General features: G+C 42.8%; 1 protein-coding gene across 3 annotated transcripts in view; it reads right to left on the bottom strand.

Moving 5' to 3' along the window:
* Nucleotides 1-1983: 1983 nt before the first annotated feature.
* PKNOX2 (PBX/knotted 1 homeobox 2) overlaps nucleotides 1984-22309 on the bottom strand; it is a 94976-nt gene continuing 74650 nt past the window's right edge. For all 3 annotated transcript variants that reach the window (XM_065652166.1, XM_065652168.1, XM_065652167.1), the window contains 8 exons: nucleotides 19162-19333; nucleotides 15766-15954; nucleotides 8678-8804; nucleotides 8501-8598; nucleotides 6496-6615; nucleotides 4779-4855; nucleotides 4214-4392; nucleotides 1984-3069 (listed from right to left, as the gene is read on the bottom strand). In XM_065652166.1, coding sequence (XP_065508238.1) covers nucleotides 2825-3069; nucleotides 4214-4392; nucleotides 4779-4855; nucleotides 6496-6615; nucleotides 8501-8598; nucleotides 8678-8804; nucleotides 15766-15954; nucleotides 19162-19333 — 1207 coding nt within the window. In that variant the 3' untranslated portion in view covers nucleotides 1984-2824. The remainder of the gene's footprint in view (nucleotides 3070-4213; nucleotides 4393-4778; nucleotides 4856-6495; nucleotides 6616-8500; nucleotides 8599-8677; nucleotides 8805-15765; nucleotides 15955-19161; nucleotides 19334-22309) is intronic.

Here is a 22309-nt window from a genome sequence, read left to right as displayed (position 1 = left end):
AATGAAGCCATTAATTAGCAGTGGCTCATTACGAAGTGCGGGGTGGGGTGGGTTTTGGGGAGAATTGCTGAGTTTTGGGGTTTTCTCACTCATTTCTCAGGATTGTCCCTAATTTGGGGGTTATTGCTCATTTTTTGTGAGTGTCACGCATTTCGGGACAAATTCAGGCATTTTGGGGCAAAGTCACTTATTTGGGGGAGATTTATGCATTTTGGGGAGTTTGGGAGAGCATAGTTTTGAGGGAACATCACTCATTTTGGTGAATATTGCTCATTTTGGGGGAGATTTCCTCCTTGGGGGGAAACATTTTGGGAGCGTCAGAGTTTGGAGAAAATCTGCGATTTTGGGGAATCCACTCCAAAACAATCACGTAATTTTGGAGGAGCGGCCCTCGTTTTGGGGGAGAATCACTCGTTTTTTGAGAACATAATTCATTTTGGGGTGAGCATCACTCATTGTGGGGGAGAATCATGCATTTTGGGGAGAATAATTTTTGGAGAATATAAATCATTTTGGGGGAGAATCTCACTTTTGGAGAATAAAACTCATTTTGGGGGGGGGAAATAACTAATTTTGGAGAATAACATTTATTTTAGGGTGAACATCACTCGTTTTGGGGAGAATAATTTTTGGAGAATGTAATTCATTTTGGGGCGGGATCACACAATTTGGGGCAGAATCACTCATTTTGGGGAGAATGATTTTTGGAGAATATCACTCATTTTTGAGTAAGCATCACACATTTTGGGGGAGAATCGCTCATTTTTGGAACATATTACACATTTTGGGGTGAACATTGTTCATTTTTGGGGATAATCACTAATTTTTTGAGCACACCATTTATTTGGGGGGAGAATCCCTTATTTTGGAGAGAATATAAGTAATTTGGGGGTGAGCATTGCTCATTTGGGGAGAACCACTCATTTTGGGGCGAATCATTTTTGGAGAACAGAACTCATTTTGGGATGAGCATCACCAATTTTGGGGAGAATCATGGATTTTTGGAGAATATCACTAATGTGGGGGGAGAATCACATTTTGGGGAGAATCGTTTTGGAGAATAACTCATTTGAGGGACAATCACTCATTTTGGGGAGAATCATTTTTTGGAGAACATAATTAATTTTGGGGTAGAATCACACATTTTTGGGAGAATAACATTCATTTTGGGGGAGACTCACTTGGTTTTGGAGAATATAACTGATTTTGGGTGTGGGTGTATAACCCATTTTGAGTCAAAATCACATCAGAGGTCATTTTTGGAGAGGAAATCACTAATTTTTGTGGGACCGTCGCTTTTGTCAGTCATGGATTCCGGGTCAATTCCCCCATTTGCGGGGCTGATTCGCCAATTTGGGGGGGGATTTTTGCCAATTTCAGGGGGTTATTCACCCATTTTGGGGCTAATCCACCCATTTCGGGGGTTTTCTGCCAAGAAAATACAGCTGCGAACCCTCATCTCATAGCACTTTATAACAAACCGCCAGGAATTAATACTAAATTACAACGAATCCTTTATGAAATTACAGATACATTCACGCCAGATCAGTATCGAAAAATAGGCTTTTCTGCCCATTGCATCACTCGTCGGTTTTCTCTCTCCCCAGTTGCTTTTATTTTTTTCTTTCCTCAAGAGCCAAAAAAAATAAGGACAAAACCGGCAAAAAAGCCGCAAAAAACCCAAATTCTTCTTATAGAAACCTGCATTTACGGGACGAACCTGCAGAAGAAAATTCCTTAATTTTTTTTTTTTTTTTTTTTTTTTTTTTTTTTGCCCCGCGTTTGCTTTTGTGTTTCCCCCTGCACCACATTTTTAGGTGAAATCCACCCTTTCGCAAATGTTTTTTAAAAAAAACCCTAAAATACTTCGGGTTTTTTTTGCTTGATCCACCCTCCCCTGTGGCTCATTCGGTGTAAAACTCCGCAATTTTCCCACACGCTTGCACAATATCAGGGGAAAAACCATCTTTCCAGCAACAATAGTGAATTTCCTTCCACCTGGGGTGTCGCCATTTAATTTGGGGTGAAAATCTGCATTTTTAAATTCATTTTTTTCCCGACTCGGTGTCAAAATTTCCCGGGAGAGTCTCGCGCCGACTTTGCGTCGTCTCAGCCCTTAAGGACGAGGGTGGGTTTTTCTTCCAGATTTCATGGAGGTTTAGCACATAAATTAAAGGATTTGGGGGAATTTCCTCCCTTTTCCCCAAAGTTGCATCCGGAGTCAGCAAACGGGGCCAACATGGGGAGTTTTGGGCAATCGGGTGGTTCGGGCATGAAATCCTCAGACCCAACCTGAAGCAGAATTTGCATTTGCCGATGATAATTTTTTTCGCCATGTGTTGTTGTTTATTCCCATGAATTGTTTTTTGGGGGAAAAAAACCCAAAAAGCATCAGTCCTGGGGTGGTTTGTAGGTTTTTTTGCACCGAGAAATCCAAGCGATGGACGCGGTGGCCCGCGGTGACAATTCGCCGTCGCCCGACAGCGTCGCACAGGGGAACCGGTTTCCCCTAAAACCACGTTTTTTTCTTACCGAAAAATTAAGGGGGAAAGGGAGAAATAAAAATAGAGCCTGAAAAAAAAAAAAAAAAAAGAACAACAAAAAAAATTCATGTGGCGACAATATGTGCCTTGTAAACACGCGTCCTTCACTTCCCCGCGCCGACGTCATGCTCCCCCGGGACATCCACCAGTGCCTCCAATTTGCTCCTTTCTCATCAACCTTTTTTTTTTGTTCTTGCCATTTTCGAAATCTTTTTTTTGGCATTTGTGGGGGAATTGGAGTTGCCAGTGCTGTCAGAGGTGTGGGGAGGGCGCAGGACGAGCTATTCCAGCGAGTCACTGTGGTCCAAGCTGAGGTCGGCACCGGGCACTGCCGGGCCGCCGGGCTCTTCCTCCAGCTCTTCTTCCTCTTCCTCCTCCTCCTCCATCTCGTCCTCGTCTTCCTCCTCCTCCTCCTCCTCCTCGGTGCCGTCGAGCGAGTCGTCGTGGGCGGCCAGCATGGCCTGCTGCATGGCCATGGTGGCCGTGGCCGAGGAGAGGGGTTGCAGGTTGTCCATGCTGAGCGAGCCTGCAATTTGAAAAAAAAAAATAGAGAAATTACAGAAATAAGGACTCCTCAGATAATACAAAAAGGATTAAAAAAGTGCAGAAACCAAGAAAAAAAAAACAAGGGAAAATCTTGTTTCTAGACAGACTATGTGTCCCACCTGCCCCAGCCACTCCCCAAGGTCCAACCCTTCATTTTTTTAGCTCCCGTATCTTCATCAAATAACAAGAAACCTTCACTGGTTGGGCAGATCTTCATCTTCTCTTCATTTCCACCTTCCCTTCTCTTCATCTTCTCTCACCTTGTCTAGTCCATGCTCATCTTGCCTTTCTTCACCTTCTCTTCATCTTCTCTGCTCCTCTTTGTTGTCATCATTGGTTCTCTGTCCATCTTCATCTTTCCTCATCTTGTCTCATCTGTCATCTCATTTTCGTCTCTCTCTTCATCATCTCTCCATCTTCTCTTCATCTTCTCTCTTCTCATCTTGTCTCAACTGCCTTCTCATCTCCATCTTCTCTACTCTTCATCATCATCTGTTCTCTGTCCGTCTTCTCATCTTGTCTCACCTGTCATCTCCATGTGCTTCTCTTCATCATTTGTTCTCTGTCCATTTTCTCTTCATCTTCTCATCCCATCTTGACTCATCTGCCATCTCATCTCATATGTCATCTCATCTCATCATCTCATCTCATCATCTCATCTCATATCATCATCTCATCATCTCAATCTCATCTCATCATCTCATCTCGTCTCGTCTCGTCTCATCATCTCATCTCATCTCATCTCAATCTCCATCTTCTCTACATTTTCGTCATCTGTTCTCTCTTCATCTTCTTTCTTCTCATCTTCTCCCATCTGTCTTCTCATCTTTTCATCTTTTTTTGTCTCCTCTCCCCATCTCCCCCTTCATCTCCTCCCCAGTACCTCAGGAGACACCTCAAGTGATGCCCCAGAGCAGATGATCCTTGAGGAGCTGGAATGCCCCATCGCTGGTGCCCTTGGCCAACTGGAAGGACCTTCTTGCATGAGCCACCTCTTCAACACATTTTTTTTCCCCAGAGGAAAATAAAAGACTCTAGAAATCCTTAATCACCAACACCAGGCTGTAATTTAATGTGTGGCCACCCCACCCAGGAACGGCAGAGGCCACAGGGTTTGTCCTTACCATCAGGATTTGTCCCCGAATTGCCACCCTGCTGCTGCAGGACTCCGGCCGCGATGGAGTTGGGCCAGAACCGTTGGGTGGGCCGGTGCTGAGATTTGATTTTCTTGGCTTTGGGGGCTGGGTCGGGGTTGCTGGCGTCGAGCATCGGCTGCAGGATGCGCCGCCGGGCGTTGATGAACCTTTGCAGGGAAAATTAAGAGTCGTTAACAACAATTTTGGGTTAAAACAACAGAAATTAAAACAATTCAATGAGCTGCAATACAAAACCCTTTTGGAAGTGGCTGCACGGTCCAAAAAAGCTGGGTTTTTACCCAATTTTATTAGTCTGTGGCATGTTACCATGAATTTTTCCAGCCGAGTTGGAGGTGGCTACATCTCGACTTCGCCAGGAGAGGGCACTGAGACTCCACCAACGAACGCCAATGATTAAAAACACCCCAGCCCATCTTCCAGAAATCGTCCCTAACCACCCAAGTGACCCCCAAAAAAGCATTGAATAGCACCAAAATAGCGTGAAAAAAAATCTCTAAAGTCAACAAGATGACGGGGCCACCGACATGCTCACCAGTTGTTGACTTGCAAGAGGGTCAGGTTGGTTTGGGCGGCGATTTGCCTCTTCTCATCCTCCGTGGGGTAGGGATGCTGGAAAAGAAGAGAGATGGGGGAGCAAAATCACATAGCTGTGCACAAAACAGTAGCCCTGAGTGAAGAAAAACATGAAAAAATAACTTTTATTTCATTTTCCCACCCTGAATTTTGTAGTTTCCTGAATTTGCAAGACAGGAAGGTGGCATCTGAGAGCATCACAGCTTCCCTGGTGTCCTTAGGGCTTTTCCTTGAAGGAATATAGTTTGGGTTTTTTTAATATTCACAACTTTTTAGCCATGGTTGTTGTTAAAGGTTGGATTTGGCCTTCAAACCCCATCATCACCCACAGCGCTCCTTGTCAGATGCATCAATAAAACACCCCGAAACATGTGCACTGGGAGACCACCAGCATTCACCAGCCTCTTCCCAACCGTGATAAATCCTCCTTTCCCACCCCCAAAATGAAATTATTATCCAAGCAGCCCCACGTGTCATTTTTCAGAGCTACAAGCCAATACCGGTGTTGAGTCACAACTTGTTTTCCAGCTGTTTCACTCCAAAACGGTGAGATTTCCTTGAGAGACCCACCCAAAGTCATGGTCTGCAGGAGACTCCCATCCCATCAGGGATGCCCAAGTCGTTAAAAATGTCTCGTTTTTGGCAAAAATCTCTCCATTGCTGATGCTACAAAACTCCAAACTCAATAAAACGAGGAGCACCAACGCTCCAAGGTTTCAGACCACAATATCTCTGATGCTCGATGGAGAAATCACCCAAGCGTCTTCTGACCATGAGGCCCAAGCTGAGAGCAAAGGTCCAATCATCCAGGAGAAAACCAATTTATTTTAGTTTTTCGCTCCAGTTTTAAAAATCTCAAACCACGGGGTTCTTCTGGCACCTGGCAGAAATTTGCTCTTCAAGTTTCTACTTTTCTACATCATTTTTCTGCTGGCAAATCTGCATCCAGCCCTCCAAAAGCATGGGAGATGAAGGACATAGCTTGAGATGGTGACCCACTACAGTGATGCTCTTACCCTCAATGCAAAAAATTCACAATTTTCCATTAAAAAAAGGCTGAAAAGTTCCCAACCAGCTGCTGTTCCATGTCCTGGGTCAGGTTTAACCCCAAGTTGCTCCTTGGAGGCGTCATTGTCCATCTCAGGGGTCTCCAAGCTTCCTGGAAACGCTCACGCAACCAGCTTCTGAGTGATTTATTGGCCAAATTATGCAGAAAAAGTGGCTTTTTTTTTCCCTTTCTGTCTTTCTTCCAGCTCTGCTTTTTCCTTGCATAAAAATATCCCGGTTGCGTCCTCTGAGCTCCCCAAAAATGGGGCAATTTTTGCAATTCTGTGTTTCGACTGCTAGTTGACATCCCACAACCACACCTGTGGAACTTTTCCCACTCTGGCTTGCTGGAAAACGGTATTTTTGGAGCTGTTAACTGCGAAAAAAACTCTCCATCACCCATCCACAATAATTTTGGGAAGTCCCGCTCTGGTTTTATTTGCTTCTTCATGCACTAAGGGAGTATTTTTGCCACCTGCAGCGAAAACGCTTGCACCCAAAATACCCCTAAAATAAATCAAAGCTACTCTGTGACTCTAAATAGAAATTCAGACAAACCACCACCTTGATTTGACAATTTTGTTGGGGTTTTTGCCTTTTTTTTACGGCTTGCAGGGTGTTTTGCTCACCATGAGGTGCTGGAAGAGCCAGGAGCGCATGATATTGGTGGCGTGTTTGGGCAGGACCCCCCGCTTGTTCTTGGACTTCTTGTCCTCGCCATCGAGGAGGGAGGTGAGATCCAGGTTCACCTGCCAGGGGAGAGGAATGGGAGAGAATTGGCTGAAAACCCCCCAAAAATGAGCAAAACCAATCACAAAAATGAGCAAAACCAATCCCAAAAACGAGCAAAACCAACCTAAAATGAGAGAGGAGCAAGTGCAACAAACAGGAACTCAAAGGAAACATCAAAATCCCATTTTTTTTCCCCAAAAAAAACTTGCATTAAAATCCTTTTCCCCAAAAACACTTGCATTAAAATCCCTTTTCCCAAAAAACTTGCTTTAAATCCCCATTTCTTTCTTCCCAAAAAACTTGCATTAAATCCCCAGTTTCGTCCAGGATCTCTATTAAATATTTTATTTTTTTGCCAATGCTTTGCAGGTGGCACCGGCACAGTTAGGGACCGTGGTGATGATGTCACAACCATTTTCAATGCGCAATGAGGGGGTTAAACTATTTTTTATTTAAAAAAAAAATAGATAAAGGATGATTTCTTAAAGTTGACATTAAACCCCCACCACCCATTAACCTGAATTCCTCCCCCAGCTGATTCCCACCATAAGGAGAAATGTGCCTGTCAAGTGAAAATTTGCTTTTTCCCCCCCAAAAAATAAAAAATAAGCATCTTGTGGAGGAGAAGTTTTAATGAGGTCACGGGAACGGAACTGAAATCTCGGCGCTTGAGTTAAAAAGGGATCTTTTTTTATTATTTTTTTTCCCCAGCTCTTCATCAAAAGGCAGCTCCGGGATGAATTAAACATCAGGTCCCCGCGGTTCCCCTGGCTCTGGATGAATAAATCGGTGTCCGAGGTGCTTGTCCGGGACTCCCCCCTGCCCCGATATTCCCCAAGCGCCTGTTTTTCGTGGTGCGGAGGGTTTTGCTGCGAGATTTGAGTCTGCGATGGTGAAATATTAAAGGCAGAAATTTTTAAAAGGCAATAAAACCTGCCAGGGAGGTGCCAGCCATTGCCAAAATGCCCTTTTTTTACAAAAAAAAAAAAAAAAAAAAAGCTACTAAATTGCAGCGTTTCAGAAAAAAATTTGCATGGGGGGATTTTTGTTGATCAGCAGCGTAGCAGAAATCAAGGTTTTTAGCCCAAATTCCTGGGGAATGTGGGTTTGGATGAAATAATGGGCAATGCAGCCAATGGGGAGAGCAAGTTGTCTTGATAAATCCATTTTTACCTCAATTTAATGCAAGAATGATGTCACGTGGGGAAACTCTGAGTAAAAACAGAGCAAATGGATAAGAAAGACCCCCAAATCTATAAAGCGGGGGAAAAAAAGCAACTTTTCCCATGGGTGATGTTATTGCAATAGCAGACAGGCAATGCTGGTGATCCCAGAGCCATGAAATAATATATTTATTATAAATAAAATAAAATAAAATAAAATAAAATAAAATAAAATAAAATAAAATAAAATAAAATATATTATTTAGTATAATAATTAGCGTATGATATAACACAATATAATATACATCATATTATATTATATTGTATCATATTGTATCGTATCATATCATCTAATCTAATAATTAGGGCATGATATGATTAATATTATATGATATATTATATAATATGATGATATATGCTGTAATAATATATAATTACATATTATATATTTATTGCATACTATATATATTCTATATTGTTTATATAATTATGTATAAATATATAATTATATGGTCTATATTATTAAGGATATACTGTAATATTCTATAATACAGCAACAATATAAGCGTCACTATAATTTGTGAGGTCGTCGCTATAATTCGTTGGGTACCCCAAAGAGCCCGGCTGATGGATTTAATCAACGTTTCTTACTAATTCAGAATTTAGGATACTCCAAGGGTTGAACTTATGGAGAAATTGTGGGTTTTTTCCTTGCAAAACATGTCAAAACGGGTCTCACCTGGGCGCTGGGGATCTGCAGGGCGCCGGGCGCGATGGCCTGAGCCAGCACCTGTCCCTGCGACGTCACCATCGTCACCGGCTGGTACAACGCGCCGCCTACGGAACAACGGAAAAAAAACCTCGCGGGGGTCCCCAAATCCCCAAATTTCTCCCTGCCATCCCGCCGCGGTCCCACCTGGCACGGGGGGGGAGCCGCCGCCGCTCATGGCCAAGTTCGCCGGTGGGAGCGCCGCCGGCACCACGACGCCGGGCGCAGCGTTGGGCGCAGGCGGCAGCGCCGCGGGGGAGCTCTGCAGCATCTCCTGCGGGGAAAAAAGATACCAAAATTTTAATTTTACGTGCATACAACGTTCTAATTTTAAATTCCAACAAATTCGCCCCATTGCGTTTCTTTTTTCTTTTTTTCTCTCTCTAGGTGGTTGAAGAGGCAAAATTGCAGAATTTCGGTTTGTCGCATTTGCAAAAAAGAAGACGGAAAATAAAGATTTAACGCTTTGCAAAGTGTCTTCCCCACACACACACACAAAAAAAAGAGACAAAAAAAGAAAAAGAGCATGATAGACAAGAAGGAATTTCTTCAGTCTTTCTGTACACTTTTTTGTCTATTTTTGTCCTTCGGAACTGGATGATGCAGCATTTACTAAAAGCTGGGGCAAGCACCACGGTTTCCTCCTGCCGGAATAACAGTAAAATAATGAAAATAGTAATAATTTAGCCCAATTTTATATTCTTCCTCACGGCTTTTAGGTAATTTCTTGCAAAAGTGGGCATTTTTTTGGCTGGGAGTTGTAATCTGAGTATCAGCCCCGATTCCGCAGGGGCTTCTGCATGTGAGAAAAAATTGGAAAAAGCCCAAATTGAATAATTATTTGAGTATTTAATGCAATATTTTGGGAAGGGAAGGGTGTCATCATTATGGGGGAATACAGAGGGATGCAGGACTTCCGTGTGTTATGCCGATAATATTTAGAAAAACTGTTGTTTCAAAATAAGCCCAAGAAAACCAGATATCTCTAATTCGCCCAGCTGTAATGGAAATAAAACTGCCCTCATTTCTTGCAACAAAAACCTTTTTTCCCCCTTTTCTACCCATTTTCCCTGGTGTCCAAGTGGTTCTCAGCTGTTGAACAAAATGCCAACAAAGGCGATTTTTTTTGACCTTTTTTATTCAATTTCCCCTAATTTTGATGCATTTCTCCAAGAAACCAATTTTTTGGCTTAGGAAAATAGGATTTATCTGGACTATTGATACGCAACAACAGTGGAAAATGTGACCACGCAAATGTGGATGGGTCAGAACAAGCCATAACTCCTCTTTTCCTTGCAAGAAAACTATAGAGATGGTAATTTGAAGGTATAAATTAATTAATTGGACATCAAGACATGATGTGGGTGCATCATTCAGTCGGCAATTCGGGTACCCTTGTGTCCACATGGATGCATTTCCCATCACTGGGGGGAAAAATGTCATTTTTGGTCCTTTTTTTGGGGGAAATATCCCTAGAAAACCAAATGTTGTCCTTGGAGAAGCTCAAAAAATCTGGGGGTGACCGGAGATTTGGACCAGCCTGGGGACCTCCTCTTTCTCCTTGTTTTTCCATTATTCCTCAAAAAAAAGGACATCTAGGACACCATTTTTGGAAATGCATTGGAAAGAAATAATTCGGGATATGGGAAAACTGGAACAAGAAAATGCTGTTTCCAGATCTAGTGGTCAAAGTCATTTTCAACAGCATTTTATGACAAAAAAAATTTCTCTTTTTTTTGTTGGCATAGAGGAAAACTGTCCCAAAACACCAGCTCAGCAGCGCCCAAAAAAGCAGAATATTGCTAATTATTAGAAAAAGATATGAAAAAAAAATCACGGTTTTTCTGCAACGACACTGTGAAACCAAGGGCACGCGATGAAAGTAGAGGCTCGGCCTTAAAATAAATACAGATATCTCCGAGAAGATTTTTAAAAATATATTTTGCATACTAATTGCCTTGGATCGCAAATGCCAGCCACAATTACATTACACTTGGGGTTTTGCTGCAGTGGAAAATGTTTGATATTTTAGGTCTCGAAGCTGAAATGTTTCCAGCGACTCGGAAACTTGAGTGTAAAAAAAATGTCTCAGTAGGTGTCTCTGCAGAGCCGCATCTCGGCGCTGACCTTCTGCGGCTCGATGGCAAAACACGATCTCTCCAAATTAAAAGTCACTTTAATGAAGAAAAAGACAAAAAAAAAAAAAAAAAAGACCTTTCTTACAATAAGGCAACTGCCAACAACCAGGTGTCCAAGTGTAAATAAATGCTACTTGGGCTGATGTCTTTCCCCTTTACGATGTTTATTAATTTTTATTTATTTTGAGGTGGCACACATAAAAATTTATATCTCATTCCAACTCTGTGAAATCTGTTTGTGATTGAGTAAAGCTGGGGAAAAATTGGGGTTAGTTGGAGAAAAAAAAAAGAAACCGATGAGTTGATGGAGAAAGGGTTGGTCAAGCTCAAAGTCATGGAAAGGAGATTCTTAAAGCTCCTTTGTGGATGGATGGAGATGGAAAAAAAAAAAAGTTGGATTTAAATATTAGTAACAGAGAAATCCAGGCTTGTCCACAGGGCAAAGTTATATAAATTAAGATTTATAGAGAGAATTACTGCGTCAAGTCTGGCCGACCCAGCCGTCACCTCCAACCACCCGATGTTATGAAGAGGATGGTTGATTGGGGGAAATTTTATTATTGTTGATAGTAGTAGTGCAGTAGTTATGGATGAGCCTTGGAGTACTTCTGGGAATCAAAAGTGGAATGGTACTAGTCCTAGTTTTATTGCGATTGCGGTTGTCGGCAAAAGGCATGATGCTGGCTGAGTGAGTTGAGTGATATCTCATTGTCCTGTAGCTCAAGCGTTGGATATGCTTGAGAATAGGAGTAGTGCTGAGGCTGCTGCTTGTACTAGGAAATATTTGATTGTAGCTTCAATGGCTCGAGGGTGGTGGGATTTTGAAATGAAGGGGATGATGGCGAGGGTATTGATTTCTAGCCCAGTTCAGGCTATTAGTCAGTGGTTGCTTGAGATGGTAATAGTTGCTCCTAAGAGTAGGCTTAGGGTTGAGATTAATTTTGCGTGAGGGTTCGTTAGTAGGGGAAGGAGTTAAACCATCATTTTCGGGGTATGGGCCCGATAGCTTTGTTAGCTGACTCTACTAGAAAATAATATAGAGGAAGTATGAGGAGTTTTGATCTCTTCTGTGTAGGTTCGAGTCCTACTTTTCTAATGTTAATAGGAAATGAGAGGGCTGGTATACCTCTACGTTCACTTTATCATAGTGACCCTTAATGTTCAGGCACATTTCCTTTGTTCGGGTGCATTTTCTTAGGCAAGGTGGGAGGCCTGCATAGGAGATGGGTATGCTAGTATGTCAGAGGCATAAGGCCAGTGTTAGCGGTAAGAAGTTTTTTCAGAGAAGGTGTATGAGTTGATCATAGCGGAATCGCAGGTAGGAGGCGTGGATTCACAGGAAGCCTGAGGAAAGAAGGAGAGTTTTTGTAGCCAGGGCTGTGGGAAATAGCTCTGAAGGTAGATACCCACATGACGGGCGGGAAGATGAGAAGAAGAAATGGTGTCCTGAAAATGCCAAATATTAATAAATATTGCCGATCTGCTGCGATTCTCACTCAAAACAACAGCTGAAAAATGCAAAATTTAACCCAATTTAAGGGTCCCTAGAAGTCTGGCGTTCCACCAGATGATCGGCTTTGTGGTGGGGTTTTTCTTGGAAGTGAAGTCAACTGGGGAGCAGTGAGGACAACTTGGATGTTGAAGGAAAGTTGAATGGTTGGACTAAATTGGATTTTCCCCGCTTCCCATGCAACAAGCACCTCCCCTCTCCTGTCCCTGTCTGAAAAAACTCAAAAAATATTCATTACATGAAGAGAGAGAGTTAAAAAGGGTTCAGTGAGGACTCAAGGGAGTGAAAACCAACCAAGAAAAATGGAAGAAGAGGAATTGCTTGGTGGGTTTGCAGGCCAGAGACGCTAAAACTCTTCCGCAAAACAAAGCAGAGCACAAAAAAATAAAGCGATGGAGAAAACGGGGTAGAAAAATGTCAATAAGGTAACAAAGATTCAGGGAAGGCTCAGGACATAGCCAAAAATGCTGACTTTTCACCCAAACGTGGCCAACACCAGACTTGGAGACATGAGATTTCAGCAACAGACAAAACACTTGTTTGGGTCCTCTCTCCTCTTTCCATCACCTCCAGGCATTTCTGCATTTCCAGAAACTCTTGCGTTCTTCATTTTCAGAAGCACAAATGACACCAAGCCAAGGGCTGTCCTATTGGATACACCAGGGAAATCCAACCGCGATTCTCCTGTGACAACATTTTGACAGCTCCGGACGTTGTTTTCTCAATTTTGGTTGACATCCTTGTTATTGCACATCCATAATTCCTTAAGCAGGCTGTCCCGTGGTAAAAATCTTCACCAAAAATTGAAATATTTGGCTTTCATGACCAATCTGGTGTGCCTGCTCATAAAATGGTCAATGCAGCTCCCATGCCCTGAGAAAACCTTGTTCATTGACATATATCACATTTCCTTTATTTCCATTTTTTAAAACAATACGTAAATTAGCCACCCCTTAGCTGTTTTACCTGCTTTAATAGGACAATAATTAGTGAAGTCATCCCACACGCCATTTTCAAACACTGATCCTGCAATTATTCAGCTCTCTGGCCCTTAAAACTCAACTGATGGGTACCAAGTATTTCCACCCTGTTTTTTTACGCCTCATCCGTGCCAACTCAAAAATACTCAGCGAGTATTGAGTATATTCAGGCAATTGAAATTTCTTGGTTGGATAATTAGAAAATATTTGCTGTCGTATGGTCATTGGTCTGTCATCCTCATCCAACAACCAGACGAGATGGCAGCTCCTAGTCGTCTATCACCGGGAATATTTTGGTGCCCATCGTCGCCGAGACGGTGTTTCCCCTCCAATTGGGTCTTTGCGGGGTGAATTCCCATTTATTTAGCAATTGCCTCCAAATCTTCACTTGAATTTCTCAACTTTGTCTTGCCCAGAAGGCAAACGGCGGCGGCTCCGGGTTTGCAGGAATCGGAGGCGCTTGGGACATCTCCTTGGGCCTGATTATTTTCCAACAACTTGCGCTAATTTTCTGATACGATCCCCACCTCTTTGTGAAGCACTAAATCCTCATTACTTTTCCTGACCGATGCATTTTAATTAGATCAACACTTTAAAAAAAAAAAAAAAAAAAAAAGGGGAAAAAAAAAATCACAATAGCCACAGGACGGCTTTCCATCTCATTAACTCCCTCACTTATTATTTTCATGAAAATTACTGATAAAAACCGTGCATCTCCATTTGCTGGGACCGGGAGCTTCGTTGGCTCATATCTAACATCTCTCTCATCAGCCGGGATGCGAGCTGTTGCCATGGCGATGCACAATAATAGAAACTAATAAATTACAAACGAGATGCTCGTTGAGCAATTATTGTTCTCTTTTATGCAAGTGTCTTGCTAATTTTGATCATAAGGAATGCTCCCATAAAGCAGCGAAGGGATAAGAAGTCCATTTCTACAGATTATTAGAAAATAGAGAGAGGCCAGGGGTTTTTTTTAGAGCAATGATTAAGTGGTTTGGTGCTTTCAGGAAACTCAAATAAGAAAATAAAACTTCTGGGGGGGGTTTTCCCTTTCCAGCGCTAGGGGAAGAAAGTGGCCGCAAGCGTCACGTTGGCGGCATCAAACTCTGCTGCGCTTGGAGCTGAGCTGCTAAAAATCACTTTTTTTTTTTCATTTCCAGCAGCCTAAAAATGCCCTGAAAAACCCTAAAAAAGCCCCCAGCCTGTGCCTCCTCCTGGGGGGTAGCTCTGGTTTATTTTGAGTTGGCTGCAGTTATTTCTGCAACCCCAGATTTCATTTTCTGCCTAAAAAATCCAAGATTTGAGAGACAGAAATCCCTAAGTGACACCCAATGTCACATCAAGGAAGTTTTTGGGGTCAACCAGCCAACATTTATCCCCCGCACTGCAAATGCACATGAAAACCCCAACTCATGGACATTTTTTCCAAATACTAAGTTAAAAATCCCTTATTTTGCCCCAAATTCCACCAAGGTGCAGCTTGGTTTGGCCATTTCACTTGGTATTTCTGCAATTCTTGGGCATGTCCTTGTACTTGCCCACTGTGCTTGAGTCACCAGATGTTTCCTTCTCCCGGCTAAAACCCAAATTATGCAAAAAAAAAAAAGTCAAGGTGAGATTGCTGAGGGAGAACTGCAAAACATGCCGGGGCAAAAAAGGAACAGCAAAGCCAAAAAGGGTTATTTGAGATCCAAAAATCTGTTCAGCTGCCTTAAAATGAAGAGGAGAACAGGGAGAGAGGAAGTGGTGGAGACAATCATGATGTTTCTGTTCCTCCTGTCAATAAATAGTATTTTTTCATGAAAAAAATGCAAATTTCTTGCCCACTTTCCCACGCGCTTGCATGTCTTCTGCAATTCCATCCCCGTGACATTTCATTGCTGCAATGTAAGAGTTTTGGAGAAGTTCTCACCTCTCCGTTGTGCGGAGACACAAACATTGGGATTGTGGCTCTGCCAAATCCATGGAAAAAAAGGCCAGAAAAAAAAGAAAAAAGAAAAAAAGAAAAAAAAATCACCACAGCATCATTTATTGCATCACATGAGCAAGATATGGGTTATTTTTAACTATTTTCCTCAACTGGGGATGAGTTTTCATGAATTTTCAGGAGTCCCCAGGAGTTGTAGGGTGACCCTCAACTCACCTGTTGGCCAACGTGCAATGCTGGTGATTACGGGGAATTTTTAAGGCATTAAAAAAGGCCATAAAACCCCCAAATTATCCACAGCATCATTTATTGCGCCAAATGAGCAAGATATGGGTTATTTTTAACTATTTTCCTCAACTGGGAATGGGTTTTCATGAATTTTCGGGAAGCCCCAAGAGTTGTAGAGAGACCCTCAACTCACCCGTTGGCCAACGTGCAATGCTGGGGATTATGGGTCATTTTTAAGGTGTGAAAAAAATGGTAAAAAAAACCAATTAACCACAGCATCATTTATTGCACCAAATAAGCAAGATATGGGTTATTTTTAATTATTTTCCTCAACTGGGGATGGGTTTTGACGAATTTTCAGGAGGCCCCAAGAGCTGTAGAGCAACCCTCAACTCACCCGTTGGCCAATGTGCACCGCTGGGGATTACAGGCGATTTTTAAGGCGTTACCTGGGGGTGGAGGTTGATGGAGGAGGGGTTGGGGGAGTAGGGCCCCCCCAAGTCGTTCCTGAGTAGGTTATCGCTGTGCATCTTGGTTTTGAGGCAGGTGATGTAGCGGTTGCAAAAGTCTTTGCACAACTCATTGACCTTCTCCAGCTCCAGGAGGTGGATGCGCAGCACCTGGATTGCCTTCACCATCTACACAAGGATAGTAACGGCAGTTGAAATCAAAAAAAACCTCATCAAAATTAATATTCCCACCCAAAATCTAACATGGAACTGATCCTTACGGTAGAATTAAATGCATTTCCTTTCTCAAAACACCCAAAACAGCCCCAAAAAATCAATATTCGCACCCAAAATCTAACCTGAAACTGATCCTTACAGTAGAATTAAATGCATTTCCTCTCTCAAAACACTGAAACCAGCCAAAAAAACCAATATTCTCACCCAAAACCAATCCCAGAGTCCATCCCTCCACACCTGCAGGCTCCTTTTTCCTCCCCATCAATCACACCTCTGCAAAATGCACAAAAATTCCCATTGCCTTCATGGGAATTGCTCTTCTTGCCCCCAAAAATAAGCCCTGGATGTGGAGAAGTGTTTGGTTATTCTCCGGAGGCCACTTCTTCTAACGAGATTATGGGGCTGCAGCTCCGCCGTCAGCCTGGGCCTCATTAAAACGTACCCCATAAATGTGAAAAAATTTACACATAAAACATTCCTCGTGTCGAGCTGAAACCTGAAGTTTTACAGCCGCTGTTTGAAATCTTGCATAATATATAAAATTTCAGCTATTCACTCCGGGGCAATAAATTGGGTTTTATGTAACAAAGCGTCTTTGCATTTCAAAGGGTGTTTTTAACTTGCAAATTTTAGTGGTCATCTTTACAAACTGCCGGTCGCCACGGTTGGGAAACATCCTCAAAAATCCAGGGCCAAACTCGGATGGCGGCTTCACGACGGAGAAAGCGAAGTTTTGGTGGGCGAACAACAGGGATGATGGGTTGTGGCTGCAAAAAATACCTTTTTTTGCTTTTTATTTGGCTTTCTTTTTTGCATTTTCCCCCTTTTTTTCTTTTCTTTTTTTCCTCCTTTTTTCCTCGCAAAACGCAAGGCGGAGGCGTCGCGCCCCGGCTCTCCGCATCCTCCCAGGGCTCAACGGCCATGAAAGTCAATATTCAAGGGCAAAGGCAAGAAGACCTGACACATATATGTATAAAAAATAAATCTCTCAATTATCTCAGCTCATTTGCTTAGGGTCTCGTTTTATGTCCCTGCTCCGCTGCGTCGTATATCTGTCCGGATAAAGAGTTACAGTCCGACGGCGGACGTGCGCAGGGTTGTAAAAAATACAGATGCTGAATTAATTGACTGTGTGGCACTCGGCAGCTGATTGAGTTGATAATGGTGAGATCTGACCTTTTTCTAATTTCTAATTATGTGCATCTCGGCGGTGAGGAATACATGACTCTTATTCTAATGATGGCTAAGCCGCTGGCCTTTTCGGCCCCGCTTTGCCAGCACCGATTTCCCGGGAATCGGCGCTAAAAAAAAAAAAGAAAAAACACCCCCAAAATCACCAATGCGAATAGGGGAAAAATATCGGTTTAAAATGTTAAATTCTGTGCACTAAGAGACTTTTTCATCCCAAATTCCCTCCGGTTGGAGCTTCCCGCCAACAGGAACATTCTTCTTCAGCATCACGTTCACCATGTCTTGATGAAGGCCGAGCACCCTGGGCGACGTGACAGCTTTTGGGGAGGTTCTGGGCATTCGATTAGAATATATACACACAGATATATCCCAGAAATAGGAGAAAAATACATATGTATATATGAGAATATAAATATATCCAGTGCTGTGATCCCATCCACGCAATCGATGCATTTCTCCACAGCCTAATTTCACCTCCGCAGCAAGAGTCACTCCCAAACAAGGCCTAAAAAACAAGATGGGTGCCGGGTTTTTTTGGAAGAAACCACCAAAAACCAGTGAAAATCACCTCTGTGGACACGTCTCCTGCACTGGCCGTTTGCTGGAGGTGTTTCACCTTGATGTATGTAGGAATACATTTTCCTCCCCCAAAATTTTTGACTTTTTTTAGCTTCAGTTCTTTCCTCCTGCAAAGTCATCGCACCCATTTTTATCTAATTTGATGCAATATTTTGTTTTGGTTTGTTTGCCCACCTCAACATTCAATGCATATTCAGTCCCCAAACTGAAATAATCCAAAACGTTGCTTTTTTTGGTCTGTTCTTGGCTACAGAAATTGCCAAATGGGTTTTGGAATCTGCACGTGGGGCTTCACGCACCCCATATTTTTGGGGGGGGCTTTCCACAGGCTCCTAAACCACTCTGGATTTAGGGATCTCACAAAACAAGCTGAAATCAGGCTCAAAAATGCAGGACTTTAATCCGTCTTGAAACTGTTTCTTGAGGTTTTTTAGGACTTCAAATTCGGATTAGCATCTCTGGGTCTTCTTCCCTTCGTATCAGTCACTGGACAAACTCACGTCCGCGATATCTGCAATATTTGGGAAAAGCTGCATTTGAATTGCCTGATTTGCTTCTTTTCTGGGACAGAAATCCCTCTGCGATGTGTCCCAGGGGACACGCCAACCCCTGGGGAAGGTGTTTTGCTCTTTGCATGTTCAGAGGTGGGCAAAATTGCCTTTCTTGACCCAAAAAATTTGCTTGCCGAGCGCTGAGAGAGTCCATCAGGATGGCGTCAGGGACATGTCCATCCCTACACTTGCCATGGAGACCACCTGTGGAGGCTTCCTGGACAAAAGAAGATTTGGAGATGTTTTCTGAGAAAAGCTCCATCCCAAGCAGTCTTCTGAGGCACCTTCCAGCAGCAATGGGTACAGTAGGAAACTTGGGTTGCGATGATAGAGAAGCCACCAAAAATGGCCCAGAGTGTCCCAAACCGTTGATACACATCACCCTTTTTGGATAAAAGTTCTTATTTTGCCTTTTCTAGGACAAGAGCTGCCCATAACTCTTGAAACAAGATGGCACAAGACAAGAACGCAGTTGCTGTTGCATGTTTCCCTGGAGAGCAGGAATTCCTACTACAGAAATCACAAGTTTTGGAGCACAAACCAGCCCTTTGTCTTGGCTGTTCCTAGGAAATACACTGATGTCATGACATTTGTGTGGCAAAACCACCCAAAAATTGGGCAGGGGTTTGTTTCCACAAGCGATCTTATGGAAAAGGTCTCAGAGAAGGTCCTGGAGAAGGTCTTGCAAGGTCTACGGAGAACATTGCCAAGACAGCCAACACTACCAACAGAGCTCCAAGACGTTTCCCAAGGTGGTAGATCTTCATAACTTGTTCCTCATTCCCTACCCTCTCCCCAAACCCCCCAAAACCTCCTGCCCACCCCCAGTTGCCTCTACCAGGTTGTCCAGCTCAGGGTCATCGCTGAAGAAGGGCTTGTGCTCCTGCTCCTGCTGGTGGACGAAGTTCTCGATGTCGACGTCGAAACTGGCCGAGGTGATGCACTCGGAGCCCTGCGTCGCCTGCTCACACTTCTCGAAGAGCAGCGTCAGCAGCGGGAACAGCGGGTGCCTGCAGACGACGAAGGAGACCCCCTAGAACACCCACCGGTTTAGGTCCCATCTCCATTTTTACCCCACACCGTCCATCCGTTCCCTCCCAGCTCACAAGAACCTGGTGGTGCAAACCTCACTCCCAACCCAACACTGGAAGCTCTCCCTCTGGACCTTTTCTGACAAGAAAAAAAAGCTTAAAAAATGACAAAATTCACCATCTTCTCCACCAGACAATGACTTCTGCCAACATCTTGGTGCTTTCCATCATTTCACCAAAGCCACGGGTGAAAAAAGTTTGGCATCACGGTGGTTGTCTTGGAGGCATCTGCCGTCCTGGTGGCTTCACATTTTGAGGATGGACATCAATGGGGATATTTCACCCAACGGTTGGAGATGTCAGATGGGATGAGCCCATGTTCCTACGTCCCCTCAGTATCCTATGGACACACACGCCTACAGGTTCCACCTCCACCAAGAGGTACCTCCATAAAGCACATCCAGGTCTACACACAAAGGAAAAAATGGGCCAAATCCCACTTCTTTCTCACTAGGAGATGAGTCTTAGAAGACAAAGATTTGCAATTCTTCATGCAGATCTACAATTTGCAACTCTTGCAAATCCATAATTTGCTCTAATGATGACAGAATATAAAATGCAAATACACCTCCAACACCAAAGCGCATGGAGAAGGGGCTGAAGACCACAAGTTAGCATGACCCTCAATGAACCTTTCTGTGCAATTAAAAAAAAAATCAAAGTATTTATGGAGTCTTACAGCAAAATGCTGCTCCAGGGATGGTTTTCCCCCAGCACTCCAGTTATCACAGCATGACGGGGTTTGCTCCACTGGTTTATCTCCAAAAATGGTCCAAAAGATGGTTATGAATCAATTCCCAATGGTCTTTTCCGAGATGGAGTCAGGCGAAGGGGTTAAATCTTCATTTGCAGCCGCTAATACCGCGGCATATTCGAGTTTAATCTCTCCTGATCCCGGTTTAATGCGAGATTCACCAAGGATGGAGCGGAGAATGGGGGGGGGAAATAATTTCATAATTTCGGCTCAGCCCAGGGATATGAAAGGCAAATTCCAGGTGGAAATACTGGGATTTATGCACCGCCAGGTCCCTGCTTCCGTTTCTACCAATTCGCAGAAAAGGCACAGAATTACCCGAAAAAATGTGTCTTTTTTGGGGCATATTGCAGCCCCGGAAGAATTTGCAGCCCTTTGAGAGGCTGTGGGTACCAAGGGGGTTTGGGGCGTTGCTGCATCACCCTGCACTGCTCGGGGTTAATAATCGGGGCCGCTGGCCCTGGGAACAGCCGGGAGAGATGGGGGGGGATGGTTTGTTTGCTTTGGAGTTGGGAAGAAAATGGAATAAATTGAAACCGAATAGAAATACTAAAATTAAAAATGAAAAATTAAAAGTAAATTAAATAATAAAAAGAAATGATAACAATAAAATCAGGTAAAGCAATAAATTAAAAATAAATTAAATAATAAAATGAGACAATAAAAATATATGATAGAATAATAAAATATAACATAATAATACAAATAAGAGGAAATGAAATGGAAAAGGAAAAGAAAGGAAAAGAAAAGGAAAAGGAAAAGAAAAGAACATGAAAGGACAAGAAAGGAGAAAGGAGAAAGGGGAAAGGGGAAGGGAGGGGAGGAGAGGAGAGGAGAGAAAAGGAAAGGAAAGGAAAGGAAAGGAAAGGAAAGAAAAGGAAAGAAAAGAAAAGAAAAGAAAAGAAAAGAAAAGAAAAGAAAAGAAAAGAAAAGAAAAGAAAAGAAAAGAAAAGAAAAGAAAAGAAAAGAAAAGAAAAGAAAAGAACAACAATAAATACAGATTAAACTAAATAAATAAAATATTGAAATTAAAACAAAAACAATTAAAACAAAACAAAATTTTTAAAAAAACATTAAATAAATAAAATTTAAACAAAACAACATAAAAGTAAAATAATAAAATCAAACAAGGGGGAGGTGCCAAAGCTCCAGGGTGGGTTAAGGGGGAGCTCTGAGCCTTTCGGTCAAGTGTCGCGGAATTTGAGTTTCTGCCACCAGTTTTGAGCCGAATTGTTGCTGAATTCTTTTCCTTTTCACGCGCCAAAAAAATAGCCAATGAAAAAATCCCCCCGACGGCACAAGGAAGAGTTTTGGGGTGGAAAAACCCGCTTTTGCTGAATATGGTTTTGCAAAAAAGTTCTTTTTTTGTTGTTTTGCTTTTTGTCTCTCTTTTTTTTTTTTTGGAGGAGGAGGGGTGGGGGATTTTGTTTGTTTTTTTCCAGGGAATTCTCGAAATCAAAGACCCCAACCAGCCCTGCCATTTTCCTGCAGGACCGAGGTCATTCGCAGTTGCTCATAAAAAGGCTCTGACACAGGCTAATAAAGGGGAATTAATTGCTCTAATTACCTCATTTTGCACCTTCAGCTCCGTCCACGAAAAAAAATTAATATTAGAAAACAAACATAATGCAAAGAAATCCGTTTCCCACTTGGAAAAAATCCCTCTCGCAGCATCGGGGTGAGGGGTTTTTTTCCTTTTTTCCATCTTTTTTTCTATGTTTTATGGTCGATAAACCTCCTGCTAGAGCAGAAAACCCAGCGGGGACTTGTCCAGCGGTTTCGATATTTCACATTTTCCCAGTGGTTGATCAACCAACGGCTCCAGCCTTGGTGCAATTATTGAAAATTAACCAAAATCCAGCGGTTTAGGTGGAGGCTGAAACCTCCCGTGTACATTTAACGACACGCAATCCACGTTAAACACTGTAAAGATGAATATCCAGATTTTGCATCAGCAAAAAAAAAAGGCTCATTTGGTGTGTTTTTAGAGATAAAAATATATTTTGGGGCTACTTTTGGCTGGGACTCAAAAATAAGCGGGTTTGGGCAACCAAGTCCATGTGTGGGACCAGCCAATAATCTTTTCCCCACTTTTCTGGATGGGAAATAACTCCAAAAAATGGCGTTTCTGGCATTTTTTT

The sequence above is a fragment of the Caloenas nicobarica genome, chromosome 26 (genome assembly GCF_036013445.1).
Source record: "Caloenas nicobarica isolate bCalNic1 chromosome 26, bCalNic1.hap1, whole genome shotgun sequence".
NCBI lineage: Eukaryota > Metazoa > Chordata > Aves > Columbiformes > Columbidae > Caloenas > Caloenas nicobarica.
Note: the sequence above shows the minus strand (reverse complement) of the source record. Positions and strands in the feature narration are given on the sequence as shown.